The following is a 19,034-nucleotide window of genomic DNA, read 5'->3' as shown; positions in this document are numbered from 1 at the left end:
CAACAGGCAACGGCGTTCAATGAGCGCAACCAAAGTTTTAATTGAAAATGAAACAAACCAGTCTATTGTTTGTGTTTTTAATATCAGATTAAGCAAATTCTCTAAAACAAGTGTCCACCGGGAACGGCGAGAAAAATCGCCATGAGAATAAGACCAATCACAAAGCCTGCAAACAGGGCTTGGTAGAAGATAGTATCTTGGATCTGCCTCAAAGCAGGTTCCTGAATCCATATCTCGCGGTCAAAGATTTTGCGAATAATGTTTCTCTTCTGATACTTGACTACCCATGGCTCATCTTCGTAACTGTTGTCAGAGCCGAAGGACTCCATGCTACGCGTCTTCATTTCCTCGGTATTCTCTTGGGCAAATAACTCCCAGGGGCGGATATGGCGGTGATGCAGGCCATGTAAAACGACGCACATGCCCTTGTATGCGGCAACTAGCGTGCTTATTCCCAAGACCCAGGCAATGAGCGGGAGGACTCTGTAGCATCGGCCAGCATCGCTAAGCGTTAAGAGTGTAGCAGCGACGAAGCCTACGAGGATGAGACCGACACCAAGGGAGCGAGCAAACCAGACACGAGGAAGATTGCCATTGCAAATGGACCAGCGAACGAAGTTGGGATGTGATTGCACTCGAAGTGCCGAATCGACGCTCTTGAATAGAAGTCGGAAAGCAGACGGATGAGTGGTATAGGTCAACGCCTGAATGGCCACCTTCTGCTCCCAATCAGACAGGTTAAGCTGTCGTGAGCCGCCATCCATGATGTAGCTGGTGATTATTCGAGTGACTTCCTCGTGGAAAGGCTGGATAGTGACTAGGGGGGGTGATCAGCGAAAGGCCTCCTAGCTGTGTCTGGATGATTGTATTTTCTGAGACTTACAAGGGACCATAGCACCGGCTGCCTGGAACGCCTCTGCAACTGGTGTGCATGAAGTGCAATGGGAAGCGGAGAGCATGTTGTTGGAGGCATTGTTAATGGTCACGCCATCCCATGCTGAATCGTTATCCGAGACGCCATTTGCAGAACGAGGTGGGGTATTGAACGGGTTGGATCTATTGGTCTCGGCATTCTTTTCAAAATCGGTTCCCTTGAAGATTGCAACAGCGACGGCAGGTTCCTTCTTCATTTTTTCGGCCTGCTCTCTGCGAACCTTGGCCATGGCTTCGTCCTCCATAGCCTGAGTCCACTGGGGAGACAGGTTAATGTCGCTTGTGTTTGCCTCGCCGAATCGTTTTTCGTAATTCCTATACCAGAGATAGAACTGCAGGTTTTCGGCAGCGTGCTCAACATATATGAGGTAGTTCATGAAGTCGCGGAGAGCCATGGGCTTCAACAAGCATTAGGAGAGGGTCATTCGAAAAGAGGGGACCATGTGCTCTTACCGGGCAGGTTCCGCCATTGATGATTCTATCAAAGCTCAAGGCTTCTGGAATACCAGACGAAGCGCCAGAGAGTCCAGATCTGACAGATCCCTCACTCTCTTCCATCGATTTTCGGGCCTGACGATAGGTCTCAGGGTCAACCTTCTTAGGTCGCCTATAGCGAAGAAAAGAGAATAGCTTCATGATGTTTAACTACTAGCTTTCTTCCTCTCTCTTCAAATGGAATAGAGAATGAGACAAGCTTGAGTTGTGGCTGAAGGATGTTGGAAGAGAGGCCGTCCGATATTTATACGAGCGGCTCAGCAGTTTGAAGATGCACAAGCATGCACGTAGCCGGCTCGGTGTTCCCAGGAGATTATAAATGGAAACGAGCTGCGGCTAGAAGCATGCTGTTAATGTTTCTTCGCGACTATGTGCATTTCGCAGCTTAGGAGGGATTTGATGCAGGGAAACAAATCCTTGTTCCACGCCACGCCCGGACGGTTAACAACGAGAAGTCGGCTGCCTCTCCGCATAGCGAAATTGAAAAATAAGACCTGCACCATAAATCTCATCCGAGAGAGGGGACAGCTAGTGGTCAGCTCAGTGATACAGTAAGGCATGGTGCGCTCGTGCTTGCAGGTCTGGACGTGATGGAGCCGGCCGCCACCTGCATCCAAAGATCCATGGAAGCGACGCCAGCGTTTGCCCTAGCTGGGCCGGGTGGAACATTGATCTCTCGATTTGCTGGCGATCACGGCGAAGGCCCAGCTAGCCTTACCATCGGGTGCCTGTGGGCCAATCCATTTCTCTCCACCCATTGACCCAACCAGAGCGCTATCATCGGAAGACCTGTGCCTGGCCCGGTTACTAGCTAGTCTCAGCTTGGGCTTCTTGCCAAAGACACACCTCGATCAATAAGGTCAAACCTTAATACCTTGTCCTCCAGCCTGTATCTGAGCGGGCCACCGCACGTGTGATGCATCAAAGCTCCATCTTTCCCGTCTTTTTAGGGCCGACTCAGTTGGCCTTTGCAAGTATGAGTGCGCCACCGCACTAATAGTCCCTTCCTTTACCAAGCCAACTCCATGATAGAGAGGCAGTGGTCCGTATTACGGTAACACCGAAGAAGAAGGAGAGCTTCAGCTGTACTATCGTGAAAAATACTGATAACAGGGACCTCGGGATATCGTAACGTAGAGCTGGAAACTCATCACCAACAGAATTTCGCTTCCTGCCGCTCATTGCCAACCCCTCTGCAGGTGGTCAGTTGCAATATGTCCATTCTGCTGGTAGCGTCGACAAGTTCTAGTGCCAGCAGCAGACCCAAGCAAAAGGACCTAGTGTCTCAGCCTCACAAGGCAAGGGGAGCTTGATCGGTTCTTTGTATTTCATATTTGCATCTTCTTTCTTCCATTACGTCCTCGCACAGCCCCGCTCCGATCTAAACATGCTGATCAGCGTGGTTGAGTGATGGCATAGCGATTCTCCTCAACTTGCCGAGTATCCAGCATCTGCAGGCTGGACGAATCGGATACAAAGCCCAACAGAACGCTTCTTCTCTTTTTCGAACGCTATCTTAGCCTCTGTGTGCAACACCAACGCACTATACCAATCAAATGCGGAAGGCCGCCCTCCATAGCGAGAGAACCACTCATGGTTGTTACGTCGAGATCACTAGAGCTAGCTACTGGTACTTGTCCAGCCAGTGGATTTAGCTAGTGCTCGCTCCAGCAAGAGTCGGTTAAACCTGGCTTTCTCGTGGCCTGTGAGATGAGCTGCGAAACCCGCTACTACAAAACTGTGGTGTAATCACCTCTACAAAGTGCATTTCCCTTGCATACGCCACGCCGCGCTAAAAAGAGACGCTGGCAGCAGCAGAAAAGAAAAGAAAAATGCAACTAGTCATCTCTCCATCAACTAGAATCCCGCCAAAAAGACCACTTGCTTGTGGTCGAAAATGACTGCATGCATATCTCTAGTTTAGCTCATGAAAAAAAGAAGGAATGAAACAAGAGGGTGGGATAGATACAGCTATGAATTGACACGATGGGCGAAGCAATGGATTTCCACATGAGCACGAACGAGTACGAGTACTGTGCTCATTTCTCGTATACCAATGGGAGATCGGCTGTGTCTAGGCACCCCAGTCGGGCTGGCATGGGCTTTATTCAGACGGAATTTCCAGCTGGGTTGAGCAATAGAGCCGTACACGGATCGCCTTTGACCCATGGTTGATTGGCATGCCAGAATCCCATTGATATTCCGTTTCCTGCTGCAGATATAGAGCACATGCTTGTACATTTCAGACAAAATATTGCGCAAAACAGTACGCACGGTATAAATAGGTAAGAATGGAAGAGCCACGTCTTCTAGACTGGTTCAGTTGGGCGATTACCATCTCTCCCCCTGGAAGATATTGTAACCCAGCTTCTGTGTCCTTTCGCAACTCAGCTTGATCATTCAGCCAACAGGGCCACTAGCAGCCCTTTGACAGAGAGTGGCTCCACTTGCAATGCCCTAAGACTCATCATAGTTTGACTCGTCTGAGATAGTCGCTTTTAGCTCGTACCGGATGATCCCCCCGCAAAGAGCTCCGAGATGTGGCTGCTTACTGGGGATACGATCGAAAGCCAGCTCAACTCTTGCCCTCTATGGATTGAAAAATGATCCGCGACAAAAGCCAGGCTGTGTCATGCATAGAGATGCCGTGTCATTCGACGCCGCCGCCGTAGTTGCCAATGATTTGATCTAGCGCCAAGACATTGCGATAAGGGGCAGCTCAGCTTGAAAGTGCGGTACTAGGAGAACCCCGTGCTTTTCAATAGCGTATGCAAGGGGGGGACTCAACCGTGCTTCACTCGCAGGTAGCGGCCATTCATTGGCGGTATTCACGGTTCATTCGAACCCCGCGAAACCTAGAAGATGGAAATCAGTCGTCGGGATGAGTGATGGTTGATCAGAATTCAGAAAGTCGCTTCCGTCACAACTGACAGATACAAAATGGACAGGCAGCTACCTGACTCAAGACGCTGCTGCAGGGATGATATCTCGCCTTGGCTACTGTATCCCGGCCACGACTGTCCACCCCAGAGCGTCTAAGAGCGCAAAGCCGCTTCTAAAGTATCACGAAGTTATCGGGTGAGCTATTGCTATGAGTCCATGAGTTGTCGTTGAGCAGTATGGTAGGTGCCAAGATGCGGCTCAGGGCACATGGGACTCAGGTCATATTCGGTTAAGGACCCTGCGAGAGCTCGTTCTTGCCTTTATCTTCCCACCTCTCATTTCCTGTTGGGTGCCAGAAAGAACTCTAGAATCCTTGTCTCAAAAGCAATAACTCGACAAGTACCCAATGCGTCCGATCCCAAGAGGTTTCAATCAGAACTGGAGTAACGTAACTGAGATGGGCTCCAGGTGGGAGGAAGAGGGAGATTCTCCTAAAACTGTACCAAATATTGCGTACCAGCAAAACAAGATTTTAAAGTGGCCGTAACATGTCCCCAAGAACACTAGTTCACCATACTATGTTGTTCTTAATATAGCCCTGCATTGGACGTGTATAATCCACATAAGAACTAGAGGCCACCAATGTACAACCAAAGAATTGTTGGCTTATTCAGAGCTGGTTTGATCAGTAGCAAAGTATTATGGGCTTTGTGAAAGGAGTGACTCGAGGTTTCTTGGCCGGTCTAGGATGGCACGCAAACTGTTACCGATGCTGCGATAATCACTTGAGCAAACCGTGGCTTCAGAATAGCTGGACCGCTCGAGTTGTATAAGAAACGTTCTCCACTGGACGTAGCCTCTATTTAAAGACTGTTCTTAGTCAACGCCAGACACAGCGGGAACATCTCAGCAGCAGGAGGCCGTAGGCCAGTTATATCCGTCTGAGGCTCAACCATGGGAAGCGACTAGGTCCCAGGGTCCTTGATATTATTACCTGAAGGGTTATCGGTGTTTTCGCTGTTTGGTATACCCCATTGATGGCATACTCGACTAGCGCTTGCGGTAAGCTATGGGGGATATCAATATTGGCTGCCCATGTTTCATGCATTTCCGCGCTTCTTCGGGGATAAAAACAGCTAAGATTACCAGATGGCATCTATTTCAACATAGCAAAGGGAGGCTCTGGAAAGCCTCTCGGAAAATATTCACGTCGTAAACTCCATCCATTCTCAGTATTCTCGGTGCTGCAAATCAGACCCCTGGTCGCATATCCTGACGCTAGGCACTGAGCGAACAATTCTAAACTGAGCACTAGCCATGAAGAGAATAGTTTGGCCATATCAATCATGATAGGAACAAGAAGCTGTCAGCAGAGCCAATGAACTCAGTACAGGTTCTTTACTTTTCACGTTTATTCCGTGCACTTGAGGGCAAAGCCTTGACACGGAGAGACGCTGAACTTGGCAAGATTGGAACAGTCGATTTGCTGGCCCACTTGTCGAAAAGGAATCCGCAAGAGAAGATGCCAAAGAAACGAAAACAGGGAAAGAGTCATAGTCAAGCAGTACATGGCCTATTAAACATATAAAGTAAACCTCCTTTTGGAAGTTGAAATGTCGCCGGCGACAGCAGGTCGATTTTTCGATAGCCTATTGACCAGATACACCAGAAAATCCCGAATTGCCGTAAAAGAAAAAAAAAATCGTCGAATATAACCAGCTTGAGTCTCGGGTATATATTTTTGAGGCTTTTGTCATCTATTCCATCCCAATCCAAAGAGAAAAACAAAAGAAACTCCTATTGCTCGCAACCTTCAAATGCTATGTTAACAGTAAATGTTTGTCGTCATGATATCTCGGTGGTCCGTTTCAACAAGTTGAACATCAAACTTCGTCACAGCAATCGTCCATTTTTGTGGATGGCTTCTTCGGAGTAATATGGCATCCAATGAACGGAACAATTAATGGAAGACTATCTCAAGAGCGCTTGATCTCCCACCTGCTTTCGACGATAATACGGTTTGCACCAACGCCGTCCAGCGCGGAAGATGCTTTTTGAGGATTTAGATTCGTCTCGCTTGCACTCGGGCTTTGTTCCTCTGGCACAAACGCAGTTGCGGTATGGCTTGTGTCGTCGGTATGGTCATATATTGAATGCAGGGCGATTGTGTCGGGACCTGGTTGCCTTTTTCGGCTGGAAAGCTTCGAACCAGACTGCCCTGATCGCTCAGACTGGTTATAATTGCCCAATTTGCTCGCCCCTCGCGTTTTATTCCATCTCGTAACAAAGGGGCCCAGCATGGGTAATGACACGCAGATGATACCAAGATTGACTTCCAGTGTCGAAAGGAAATCTACCCACACCATAGTGCCTGTTATATTCGCTAGTTCTAGGTGTGTTAGGGTGATGATTCGAGCAACGGCGACGGCGGAAACCCTGTCATATTTGCGATTAATCTCAATGGAAGCCACGTCAAAGGGAAGAGGAAAGAGAGAGAATGAAGGGAATGCATACAATAGACCAGCCATAAAGATCGCCGTGAGCGAAAGCTTCATCTGTTTTCTCGTGTTCAGCGTCCATATCGTTCGCAACGGAAGCGTGAGAACAACAAAGTCGCTTATAATATTATAGACGCCGACTGCGATGAATGCTGAGACTTGATTTCCGCATTTGCCTCCGGGTATGGCAGGATTATAACTCGCCGCAAAAGGATGACAGAGCAGGAAGAACATGAGGATGTTAGCCAACGCCCACACGCTGATGAACGCAATCACTATCTTTGTCGCAACTCGCATGTGTTTGTTTGGGAAAACTCGGAGATAGAAAAAGAGAACACTGAGTTTCACAGTGGTAATGCATAATGTGTATATCAGCGCATACGAGAGCGTCAACTGCAAGATGATGATTAGATTCGGCATCGTCTCGGTAAGCGGACGGCCAACTCCCATCGGCGAATCTATTCATGCTAGTCAATGTTTGTGTCATCGTAACTCGAGGCCGTTTCGGCAGAACAGAAGCCTACAAAGTCCTTGAATAACGAGCATGCCAACGCCCTGGGGCACCGAAAAGAGGATTAAATAATCATCCCACCAAAGCTTCGCGCCAGACATGAATCGTGCAAAGAGCCGAAGGCCAACTATGAAGAGGGCTATGAAGACGAGAACGCAGTTGATAATCAAGTGTATCTTGACTATCGACATCACTGGAAACGTTACCGTCTGCAGCGCCATGTTGCCGTTGCTGTTATCGCTGCTGCCGTAGTTGCTGCTGCTGTTTCTTCTTCAACCACCATCCATTTAAACACCTATTCAGCTTTAGAAGCAACAAAAGACTGAATAAGCGACGTAATATAGTAGTTGAGCATTGGCCAAAAGGTTGCTCGACACAGGAAGCCGAGTTGACTCTGGGCCGCCATCCCTTGTGGAAGGAATAAGCAGGATCGACAGCCTTGGACCAGCCTTGGCTTACATTTCCTCCCTGCAAGGATCGAATGAGCGCGTATAAGTGAGTGCGGATCATGAGAGTGCCGGGAACAATGGGCTGCACCCCTTTCAAACCTGACCAGGCCTGGGCGGGGAAGTGAGGTTCGTGATGTCTAGGAGGGTTTCGATACTACTTCACCCGAGAGACAGTAACAGTGCACGGCGTAGCAGGTATTATTACCTCTGCGTAAGCGGCCCCATTAGGCTGGCGATTTTTTGCGTTCCCGTTTCTGACAACCATCCCCGGCTCTTCATTTCTGCAAGAACCGAATCCGTGCAAATGCCCGCATGATAGAGTGGGGGAGCTTTCCCCCCTCTCGCCACATTTTCAACATGCCTGGTAAAAGTGAGAAATGATGCAGACACTGCTGGTAAAAGCGGAAACAGTGTGCCGCTGCTTAGATTGCAAAAACCGATGATATCCCGCTAGTGACGCTTGGTGAGTACAGGCCTCCCTCTAGTTGTTCTTGACCATCGACTCAAAGCAGGGCAGAAATTGTTGTTCCCAGCGGAGAATGCCAACCGATGGGCTCTGTACACTCCGGACCCCGTATTTGGGAAGGATCAAAATGGGACCCTTGTATCCAGAATCCCACTGGCATAATTATGTTGCAACAAATACGGGTCCCATGCTGTATCCAGAAGTAAAAACAAGGATAATATCTACTTCCCATCTAAAGTCGAGCCAGGATCTTTTTGAGCGGCAAGACTGGAATCCAACCAACACGCCTCAAATTGGGTATTGCGTACATGTACCGTGAGCAATTTATTTGTGCGCAATGCATACTGTAACCCTGATCAGATTGGCACCGTGTGTTGAACAGACAAGGTTCTAAATGGACTACTCAACCAGCTGCATGTTAGAGTTTTCCGCATCATGAGTTAGCGACTCTGGTCTCTCCACATAGGGCGATGGAGACTGCTCGTACGAGTGCTCGATAAAGCACCCAACAGCCTTGATGAATATCCCAGCTCATTCAGGGCCATTGGGACACATTTTAAGAAGCGGGAGTTCCCCAGCCGAGTCCCGTGAGGATTCTCCGTCATACTTGCATTACCTTAAAGGTTTTTCTAACAATCAGAGAACCGTCCTATCATTTTGCAGTCAATTTTTATCTAGAAACCAAATATGGATTCTACTCCAGGGAATTTCGACTACATTATTGTAGGAGGTGGCACTGCGGGCTTGACGGTCGCAAATCGTTTGAGTGAAGATGCGAGCATCAAGGTACTAGTGATAGAGGCGGGTCAAGACCATTCTCAAAACCCTCTTGTTCAGGTTCCAGGACTTGTTGCTGGGATGTATGGCAAGCCTGAGTTTGATTGGAATTTCAGCTCAACACCTCAGGTGAGTGATACGTTATGGTGTTTCAACTATATGCTGTCATTGTTGTTGTTGTTGTTGTTGTTGTCGTTGTTGTTAGACTAACGCCACGCTTTCCAGTCTGGGCTTAACAACCGGATTATCAACCAGGCTCGTGGCAAGCAATTGGGAGGATCATCTGCACTCAATTTCATGATGTTGCTCTATCCTCCCAAGGGCAGTCTGGACGCTTGGGGTGCGTTGGGAAACAAAGGCTGGGATTATGATTCCTTATCGCCATACTTACGCAAGTTCGCGACATTTCATGTACCTCCTCAAAGCGCCAAAGATGTTGTTGGCCTTAAGTATCACGACGATTCGGTAGTTGGTAATGGGCCCGTCCAAGTTTCCTATGGCGAAGGCTTCGGGAAACCAAATTCGTTCTGGATGGAGACTTTCGCTAAACTTGGCCTGGAGATGAAAACCGACCCAAGAACGGGCAAGGCTCTGGGGGCATTCCAGCAGGGTGCCAACATCGATCCCGCTACTCACACACGAAGCTATGCCGCCAACGCGCACTACACTCCTGAGATTGCGAGTAGGCCAAACCTGACAGTGCTCACGGAGACAATTGTCAAGAAAATTATCTTTGATATGTCAGGGGCCGAGCCTGTTGCGACTGGTGTGCTCGTTAGGACTAAAGAGGGCATCGAGCAGATATTGAGTGGTGATGAGATCATCCTGTCGGCGGGAGCCCTCATGTCACCCCAAATCCTTGAACTGTCTGGTGTTGGTGATAGGTCGCTCCTTGAACGTCTGAGCATTCCCGTCATTGTTGAAAATCCAAATGTCGGAGAGAATCTGCAAGACCACCCTATTTCAACCCAGGGATTCGAAGTTAAACCCGACACTCCCTCGAGTGATGTGCTCCGTGATCCAAACGTCCTCAACGCACTTATACAGCTGTTCCAGGATGGAGGCAAGGGTCCCCTGGGCCAGTCGATTATTAGCGTCGCATACTCCTCCCTCGCCGATGGAGAAGGTGTCTACTCTGAAGATGCTAGAAAGGCTTTGTTTGCCTCGCATGATCAGCACGCGCAGACCCAGGATGGCAAAATCCTCCGTGAGCTCCTTGAAGGGCCCAATGAGCCGGCCGTGGAGTATTTTCTATTCCCCGGACAAGTGCATACAGTTCTTGACAACCCAGCCAGCATGGCGGATTACCTCTTACCAACGAGCCCAGAGAATTATCTGACCGTCATGACAATGCTGAACCATCCCTTTTCCCGTGGCAGCGTCCACATCACCAGCGCAGATGTTGATAAGCTTCCAGCTTGGGACCCCAACTTCAACTCGAATCCCCTTGATTTGGAGATCTCTGCACGCCATATTCAGTTTGTGGAATTACTTCTCCGGACATCTCCGTTTAAGGACCTTTTTAAACCTAACGGCGCTCGTATCCCGCAAGTCAAGGGTGATACTCTTGAGAACGCTAGAGAAGTTGTTCGACAGAGTCAAGTTAGTGACTTCCATCCCGCATGTAGTTTAGCGATGAAGCCAAGAAACCAGGGCGGTGTCGTAGATGACAGGCTGAGGGTATATGGCACTAAGGGGCTGAGAGTTGTTGATGCCAGTGTCTTTCCTATCCAAACCGCAGGTAACATCCAGACCATGGTCTATGTCGTTGCAGAGAAAGCTGCGGACTTGATTAAGGAGGATAGGAAGTCAAAGGCTTAAACAAAATCAGAGCTGGTATAAGATTTGACAGATAGCAATCCGACTAGGAAGTTTACGGAATTCTACAGGAATTAGTCAATAGTCATACAAATGACAATGGCCCGGAAGGTGGGAAGGCTCATTGGAAATTGCGACTTGAAAAAATGTAATAGTAGTAGTAATTGCCATGGTAACCCTGGCCTCTTAGAAAAATCCCTTTTTTTTTTAACAGGGGCAACCTCTTTTTTTTTTTTTTTTTTTTTTTTTCATATGGGGGCCAAGTGTGAAGTGAAATGGTGGAACAAAGTGAAATACGACTTACTTTGTTCACAATAAGTACAAGGCACTGCTGATCCCTTAGGGTGGCTCTCTCTCAGCAGCCCTTTCGAGTGCATGCCTCCACTTGGTAATATATGTCGGCGTGTAAGGTACTTGCAAAGTACCCAATCAGCGACGATGAAACTGTTCCCAGTCCCAGGGTATTTATGCGAATGCGACGAATGCTTTCTTATTGTATACAGAGAGGCCTAGGGGCTTATTAGCCGGCTCCCGCTTCTCTCAGCCACAGAGGAGCATTAACTCCAAGCGAATACCATTCTCGGCCAGTTCAAGCGACGCAACATTTCAAAAGGGCAATGTTGCGCGGTTTTCTCCAGTTCATTGAAGACCAAATAGTAGCATAAATAGATGCTAGAATCTCTTTCTAAAGCCCTTCAGTAGATGATCCGTGTGCGAGAACTTGTGTCGGTGCGAGCTTCCATGTCGAAGGATCGGTGCTAGCGGGTGATCGACCAGAAAAGTCTTGGAAACGGTATAGTAAACCCGAACTCGTAGCCTTTTTTTCAGAATAACGCCGCGGCAATTGTCGGCCGGTGACGGTGACGGTGACGCTTGCCCAAAGCAGAAAGAAGTCATTGCGCATCCTGGCATATATCGTCTTGCTTAACTTCGCAGGCGTACATAACTCATGATAAGGCACTAAGCATCCATGTGGATATAACAACTGTTTCATCTTATTACCGACAGCAGCTTGTTGATGTGGTGGATCGCGTTCCGGTGTGCTAGCTTCGGCACAGAAAGGGACCAAAGACGGAGAGGGTTAGCCGATGTTTTTTGAGACAGCCTATCTTCTACCACTTTTGTCCGCCTGTGGCCTGTTGGATGCCATTATACGGATTGTTAGTTGTAGGCCTGTACTCCGTATGATGCAAGTAGGTATTAGACCCTCCATCGTCATGTTCTTATGCTCTGCTGCGAACTGCCACGAATTGTATGCTTTGGCTTGAAAAGGAAAGCAGGACGTGGAGACTATTTCTCTTGCGTATTCGTTTGCTGGGTTCATTCAATTTACAAGCTGGTAACATTTTATGTCCGTTGATGTTTCCCCCTCGCTGGGTATTTGACCAAGTTTGTTCTTAATCATATGCATCTGTTGCATTTTCCATCGTTTATCGGATTTATTGATTGCATGTCTTCCTTGATCATTCCATCGTACTTCAGCCCCATGTATTGTCAGTATTATTCGTTATATCGATCAGCCGGTCGTCTGTTCGTTGCTCCATGAGGTGCTCGTTGCTCGTTGCTTGCGATTCAATTCTCATACTTTGATTCTCTTACGGCTCTTATAATGCTGTTCGTTCACAACTCTTCATGGCTTGGTGCTTTATACGACTTGATTCTTGTAACTCGACCCTTGAACTCGCCGCTCACGAGGCATTCGGTTCGATTCTTCAGGTCGTTTACGCTTCTTGTAGCTCGATGCACGCTATTTTTTTTTTTTTTTTTTCCTTTTTTCATCTCGGTTCTTGCACGCCTCTTATTGCGTGGTTCGTATGTGGCTCTAAAACTTGATGCTCTCAGAGCGGTTCTTACATGACTCACTGTTTCGTGCTTGTGATTCGATTCTCGTAGCCCAACGCTTACAGCTCGATTCCTTCGCTCAGCCTTAGCCTCCACCCTCACCTCCAATCCCATATGTTTGTATATATATTCGATCGACCGGCCGCCCGCTCGTTGCCCCACGAGGTGCACGTACTTTGACTCTTATGGCTCGATGCTCACCATTCGTTTCTTGAACTCGCGTTTCGTACCGCTCTCATGCGTGGATTGTATACGACTCTTACGACTCGGTTCTTGTATTTCGGCTCTTTAGCGTTCGTATGCGGCTTGCGGTTCGATTCGTGTAGCTTTCTTCTTGTACTTCGACGCTCGATCTGTTTGTAGTGACTTGCTTCGTACTATTTGGTGGTTTTGACTTGATTCTGATCAACCTCCCACATCTCCGCCTCCGCCTTTGCCTTCATCCCCATATATATGTATATTATTATATCGATCGATCGGCCGCCCGCTCGTTGCCCCACGAGGTGCTTTAATCTTATTTAAAGAAGGCTCTTTCAATCATTCGCTATTTATTCTCTTGCGCGGTAGCAACCTTACTCTCGATCTGTTTATGATTAGTGTAAAGCTTCTTCTCTCCTTGCTGGTCGGCGGCAGCAGTACAAAGCGGCGATCGTACGTCGAGACCCTAATCGAAGAAAGATATGAATTAGCTCAGAAACGTAAGAAGATAGAACCTTCAGCCTCTTTTCTGAAAGTCAATACTGTCATGGGTTATATAAAATGTAGTATGCAAGGAGTTAGAGCATATGAACTCATGCCGATACTTATTCCTTCTCTGGCCTAGAATTGCCGTTATTAACAATGTGAAGTTAAAAGAAATGGTCTTGGATCCTAAGATACATATTTTTCGTCAGAGTGAGTAAAGAGTTGGTGGAAAGAGGCAAAACCAACCTTGGTACATGTATCATTCGGTCATAGCTGAAGACAGAGCTGCCTATTCTAGCAGATAAAACTGCACTATGTTAGTAACTCTGATGATGCCGATACAGGCGAGAACTAACCTGTGTACGTAAAATAGATTTTGAGAACTTGAAGAGAACTCGCGGTTTGATGAGGGAGTACTCCTGCAAGAGCGTCAGTAAAGCTGCGAGTATGATAGGGCTAACGAGCAGCCAACCTCGCAAAAGTTACCATCTAAGTCATTTATCTCTGTATTCAAGTACTAATAGACTAGAATTTGTTGCAGTTCTGATCATTTCAATGCAGCTGTTTGGTGTTGGAGCTGAGATAACGCACTTGCCTGAGCATATTGATATTTCTGCGCCAAAGGAGCGGTAACTTGATAGTCAGTACCCAATTTCTGGGGTAGAGCATGCAGGGGAACCAGAAGTTGTGATAAAGTAGGCGTGAGATTTTCCGAAAGAAATGTCGAGATGCAGGGACTAGCAGAGACTGTCTCTGCAGAGTGAGCCGTTATGCATGTCAGATTGCAAAATGCACGTCGTGACAGTTTTTAATGACCCAGAGACGATTATGTTAGCCTAGACATTCTATAAGTGGCATTATCTACCAAGATAGACTTACCAAGAGACATTGGAGAGATTGTTTGGCTTCTAGAGCTGTATTTGACTCAAAGATGTACTGGTATGACCAGCAACCCGATTTCATGCTCACAGCGGCGAGTGGAAGAGGTCAAAACACGCTCACGATGAAGCATTGTGTAGCTGGCAGCAAGTATCTAATGCCGAATTTTTTCCTCGGGTTGTTTGTCAGCAGCTAGTTGCTTTATTTTACTTGTTTTTGGCACTCACTCGTCGAGAGAGTAACAGCTTGGTCAAGCAACTATCATTGGTTGATTGCAATTCACGAGACTTGACGGTCTGAAGTTCTAAAGCGGATGCCTCTATTAAAAATGCTCAGTAGTTGTGTCAGTATCCATGATCTTACCGCAAATGGCTTTCTGAGGCTCAAAAGCGTCTTGATATCTTCCTGCAAGGTGACTGGGGACGATTGCGAATAGCAGGATTTGAACAAGCAGACGACTAGACTGACAAGCTTTCAGAGAGCTTTCCAACAGCGACGGCTATAGGAACTAGCAGCGTTTAGTCTATCTGCATTAGGCTCTAGGAACATTGAGGAGGCACTTACCTGGATATGCTGTTCCACCAGAATGAACGCACGATAAGGCTTTGAACGGTCAGTAACAGGGATTGCATCGATTGCTCTGATGCTCAGGAGCACCACGGACCCCATTGATGAAGTTGACGGGAGTGAATGAAAGATGGGATATATCATGTCATGGATTTAAGCCAGAAGTTTAAAAAAAGAGCGGGTTGCTCAGAATATGGATAGAATTTGTATTGCTGTATGGCGGTCAATCACGTGTGGCAGAATACTGCCGGCCCTCGCTCTTTTTGTCGAGGATGGTCGACGATATATGGCCAGCAAGTATCAAGAAAGCCACTGCGGAGTTTCTTAAAAGCATTAGGGTCATCCTTACAGGCTTAGAAACTTTTTGGAGGGTTGCACTGACTGATAGCTCGCAGTCTGAATGAATTGTGAGGCTGCAAAGGAGACTGTAGAAGACAGAGTTGAACAAAGGGCTGCTGTTCGAGGGGGGACAGCCACTAAATCTAGCTGAACGGCAACTAAACGGCGGCGAATAGCAGGTATACAGCTATAATTGACTACATAAGGCAACACTTTTAGGCCTATTCAATAGCCTAAACAACTATAGATGATCAAAATGCATGGACAATCTTCCTTTTTGGTCGTGGATTCAGCTGCGATTATCCTTCAATATAGACGCTAGATACCGTGTTGTTGAAGAAGTCAAAGTCAGCATTTATAAGAATTTGATTGTTTGTATGTGTAAAACACGGATATAATACTAAAATATGGAAAGAATTCGAGAGAGATCGATCCATGTCCAACACAGCACATGTCAGCTGTTATCTATCAGATATCAAAGCGCGTCGGCTGGCACCGTACATGTACTCTTGGACCGCCACATTACATCCAAGTCGGGGAATTGTATCAAAAACTCCGCAAAATGTACCAAGCAGAATCTCGCTAGGCAGAAAAAAGAGGCTTGAAAGGCATCCAAGCTTGAGCGAGATGGCATCCGTGAAGCGTAATGGAGAAATAAACGAGGTATATTATTGGCCAATAGCTTACGACTGACATCTAGAAATATCACGTTGACACTGAACCTGTCCCACGTATTAAATGAAAAAGGCGTAGACTCGAATAGAGAAAAAAGGAACTTAATTTCCGTAGGTATAACAGAGGAAATGACATAGCTAGAGTACATACATCCAAATGTCCCATTACTACAGAAACCTTAGAAACGATTGCGGATCCCAAAACAACCAAGGTAATTACCCATTTCCCGCCAAAGGAAACACAAAAAGGTATCAAGAACAAAAATAGGAAACAATATTGAGTACAGTCTAGAACAAGGGAAAAAAACGTGGGTGGAGAATGGTCTTGAAGAACGGTATTAAGAAGGGAAAGAGAAGAAGGGAAAAGAGCCCCCTGTAACCAACAAGCGCCTATAAGACAAACCCATGAAGAGAGGAGAAAGAAAAGACGACTGTATGGAAGTGCAGAAAACAATCTAAGCCGGTCCCCATGTTGGCCTCCCACCCACCCGCATTAGCCATGGGGACGGCAAGAACAGCCGCTCAAGCGCAGTGCCAAAGAATTATTTGGGCAATCGTTTCTATCACACGTCAGTATAAACAGGTTGTGGAACAAGAGAATCCCTTACCCGCCCAATTGCAGTTCCCCATGTACCATGGAAGAACAAATTTTTCTTAGTCTTCCAGCCGCGTAAGCGTCCGGTGCGTCACACTGCCATAGTCTACCACCTGCTGTGCCGGCTTCCAATCTTCGGGCACAAACTCGGCGCATTTGAAGATGGCATCAAAGGCCTGTGGGTTCGGCGGATTGGGTCTGGATCTAGAGGTAGAGGTAGAGGTAGAGGTAGAGGTAGAGGTAGAGGTAGAGGTAGAGGTAGAGGTAGAGGTAGAGGTAGAGGTAGAGGTAGATGAGCGCAAAGACAAAGACAGAGGTCCCTCTCTCGCAGCAAAAGAAGATGACAAAGGTCCCTCTCTCGCAGCAAAGGAGGAAGGAAAAGAGGATGACAAAGTAGGAGAAAAATTCTTGGCCATATCCTCACGGTGAAACATTTCAACCACGCACTTAGTCCCTATATCCTCAAACATAATATGGCAGCCGTCTTCGCTGAGATCTGACGCAAAGGGGCCATGCGGCTCAAACCAGACGACTCGATACCACAGCGAGTCCAGCGGGTGGTTGGCAGCTTTATCCTGTACAAAGTCGTACAGCTGGCCCATGCGGAGGCCTTTATCCGGATGATTGGCGTTGAAGATGCGGAACTCGAGCTTTTCATGCGATTTTGCATTATTCATGTTCTGCGACGAGAATTCCATGGCGATAAAGTCGGGGATAGGGGGCTGCGAGACGAGCATCTTGCGCCAACTTGCGCCGGCTCGCGTGAAGCGCTCTCTATCCAGTAATACCTGGAGAGCTTCGACCTTGGATATGTCGGGCTTAGTGGATTCATACTTGTTGTACCTGGTATTCAGTTTCCTCTTCATCTTGAGCCTATTGTGCTTGGAAGTCCATCGCTGCTCGTAGAAGGATTCAGACCGGCGTGGGTAGCCGTAGAATTTGCCGCCGACAGGGAAGAAGCTGCTGCGAAAATGCCTGACTAGCAGTGAATTCAAGACCGGATACATCTTGCGGTAATCTGAATCTTTCTCCCGTCTGGTCTGCGGATGGGGCTCGAGCGGCCGCGTCTCATCGGGGGTGAAGAAGAGCTTCCGCTGCAAGAGGACCGATCCATCAAAGACTTCCTTCCAGGTCTTGCTCACCCGCTGGACAGAGGTGAGGAGGGTAACGGCGTCGATTTTGGTGAATACTTGTTCCAGAATCTCTGTGGAAGACAGCGCTTTTTTTCTTGCGGTCCGATGCTGGTCTGGACGAGTCGAGTCTGGGCAAGACATATTGATGAGAGAGGCATCTTGGGTAAGCTTTACCAACACACCGAGGGGGCGTACACGAGCAGGCATTCTGAAGCCAATTGGGAGAGGCCGCCAGGCGGGGTAGTAAATGTCAGGTTCAGGAGCAAACCTGGCGGTATCAAGATGGGAGTTATTAGAGTGCAGGACGGTAAGGGGATGTTTAAAGGATCGAACATAAAAGGAAGGTTCGTCGCGAGACGGGGCATAGAGAAGGAGAGGTACAGGAGGGTCAGGCCCTCCGTGATGGTTTTCTTCATCAACCTCGTAGATTGTTTTCATCATGAGAGTTGGTGGTCAATATGGAATTCGATTAGTACCTAGATATAGGTAGTTGGTGGTGGGTGGTGGTTTGGTGAGCAGTCTATGACAAAGTGAATGGGCTCTATCAATGAGGGCAACGCTGAGAGACTCAGGCTAGAAATGAATAACGGAGATTCAAATGAAACAAGAAGATGGATTTAAAAGAGAATAGACAGATGGGAATTGTTCAGGGCCACCCTCTTATATACATGTATTCTTCGCTGGGGCCTCTACATGTCTTCCCAACCGGCTCGACCTTTTTCTTCCACGCCTTTCAATTTCTCGCTGTTCCGTGCTACTTTCAGAATATACCAAATGTATTTTTCTACCTTTTTTTTTTTTATTCCTTCTGCTAGTTTGAGACAATAATAGCCTGTTGTCGGCTGAAGGCGGAGCCATCCAATCCCAGCTACCCACCTCCATTGGTTTGAAAACCAGGCTGTATAAACGACTGGGCCTGAGCTACTGTGTGTCTACCATCCCAGTCGTATTCTGTGGCTTCCTTTGGCTTCTTTTGTCCCCGCATCGCTCTGTCTGTGCGTGGCTGCAAGCTACCAGTCTATCAGTTAGTCAAGAGAGGGTGGGAGAGAGCAAAAAGCCGGTAGAGACAGGGTGTTTTGATAGGCTCCCCTCATCCAGAGAGGCAAACATTTGCAGTAGTACTTGGTTGCTATCTTGCGAGGAATACGCCGCTGCATTACCACCACCCTCACTACTACACACCAGCTTGTAATTATTATCGTCACTTTGCCCCCTCTCCAATACGACATGGCGACCTGGCTGCTTGCTACTGGACCAAAACAACAATGAGAACATGCAAGCACGTTGGGATTGAGCCATTCAAGCATTGCATGAACATACCGGCGGCATCATAGATAGGCAAACTTGTTCCATGCTTGGGCCCTTTGGGCCTAGGCTCTTGGTTTTGCATTCAACCCGAATCGATTGCCTTAGCAAGGCAATAGAAGCAAGGCATGGACACGTGTCACGAGCAAAACCGCTGTCAATTATGCAGAGAAGGGCATATTTCTC

General features: G+C 47.6%; 5 protein-coding genes across 5 annotated transcripts; 1 reads left to right on the top strand and 4 right to left on the bottom strand.

Annotated features, from left to right (window-relative positions):
- Nucleotides 1–101: 101 nt before the first annotated feature.
- Nucleotides 102–1,569, bottom strand: TrAFT101_000751 (uncharacterized protein; the record flags this gene model as incomplete). The annotated part of the gene is made up of 3 exons (XM_024899212.2): nt 102–817; nt 884–1,331; nt 1,387–1,569. The coding sequence occupies 3 exons, from the start codon at nt 1,567–1,569 to the stop codon at nt 102–104; spliced, it is 1,347 nt and encodes a 448-aa protein (XP_024764969.1).
- A 4,718-nt stretch (nt 1,570–6,287) lies between these two features.
- TrAFT101_000750 (uncharacterized protein) lies at nt 6,288–7,541 on the bottom strand (the record flags this gene model as incomplete). Its single annotated transcript, XM_024899166.1, has 3 exons — nt 6,288–6,747; nt 6,826–7,267; nt 7,334–7,541. 3 exons carry the CDS (start codon nt 7,539–7,541, stop codon nt 6,288–6,290), a joined length of 1,110 nt encoding a protein of 369 aa, XP_024764968.1.
- A 387-nt stretch (nt 7,542–7,928) lies between these two features.
- On the top strand, nt 7,929–11,045 carry TrAFT101_000749 (uncharacterized protein). The gene is made up of 3 exons (XM_024905930.2): nt 7,929–8,232; nt 8,287–9,141; nt 9,238–11,045. Exons 2-3 carry the CDS (start codon nt 8,923–8,925, stop codon nt 10,831–10,833), a joined length of 1,815 nt encoding a protein of 604 aa, XP_024764967.2. The 5' UTR covers nt 7,929–8,232; nt 8,287–8,922; the 3' UTR covers nt 10,834–11,045.
- A 2,600-nt stretch (nt 11,046–13,645) lies between these two features.
- Nucleotides 13,646–14,904, bottom strand: TrAFT101_000748 (uncharacterized protein; the record flags this gene model as incomplete). Its single annotated transcript, XM_066126140.1, has 5 exons — nt 13,646–13,663; nt 13,713–13,775; nt 14,463–14,554; nt 14,599–14,734; nt 14,800–14,904. The coding sequence occupies 5 exons, from the start codon at nt 14,902–14,904 to the stop codon at nt 13,646–13,648; spliced, it is 414 nt and encodes a 137-aa protein (XP_065982239.1).
- A 1,239-nt stretch (nt 14,905–16,143) lies between these two features.
- On the bottom strand, nt 16,144–18,193 carry TrAFT101_000747 (uncharacterized protein). Its single transcript, XM_066126139.1, has 2 exons — nt 16,424–18,193; nt 16,144–16,375 (listed from the first exon to the last, which is right to left on the bottom strand). The coding sequence occupies exon 1, from the start codon at nt 17,982–17,984 to the stop codon at nt 16,470–16,472; it is 1,515 nt and encodes a 504-aa protein (XP_065982238.1). The 5' UTR covers nt 17,985–18,193; the 3' UTR covers nt 16,144–16,375; nt 16,424–16,469.
- Between the last annotated feature and the right edge of the window lie 841 nt (nt 18,194–19,034).

The sequence above is a fragment of the Trichoderma asperellum genome, chromosome 1 (genome assembly GCF_020647865.1).
Source record: "Trichoderma asperellum chromosome 1, complete sequence".
NCBI classification, from domain to species: Eukaryota; Fungi; Ascomycota; class Sordariomycetes; order Hypocreales; family Hypocreaceae; genus Trichoderma; species Trichoderma asperellum.
This window is presented reverse-complemented; position numbering and strand designations above follow the sequence as displayed.

Excerpts from the sequence above, each read along its gene's own strand:
- TrAFT101_000749 (XM_024905930.2), top strand. The coding sequence starts at position 8,923 with ATGGATTCTACTCCAGGGAATTTCGACTACATTATTGTAGGAGGTGGC. Across the intron at positions 9,142-9,237 it reads ATTTCAGCTCAACACCTCAG|TCTGGGCTTAACAACCGGAT; the intron begins GTGAGTGATACG and ends CACGCTTTCCAG.
- TrAFT101_000747 (XM_066126139.1), bottom strand. The coding sequence starts at position 17,984 with ATGATGAAAACAATCTACGAGGTTGATGAAGAAAACCATCACGGAGGG.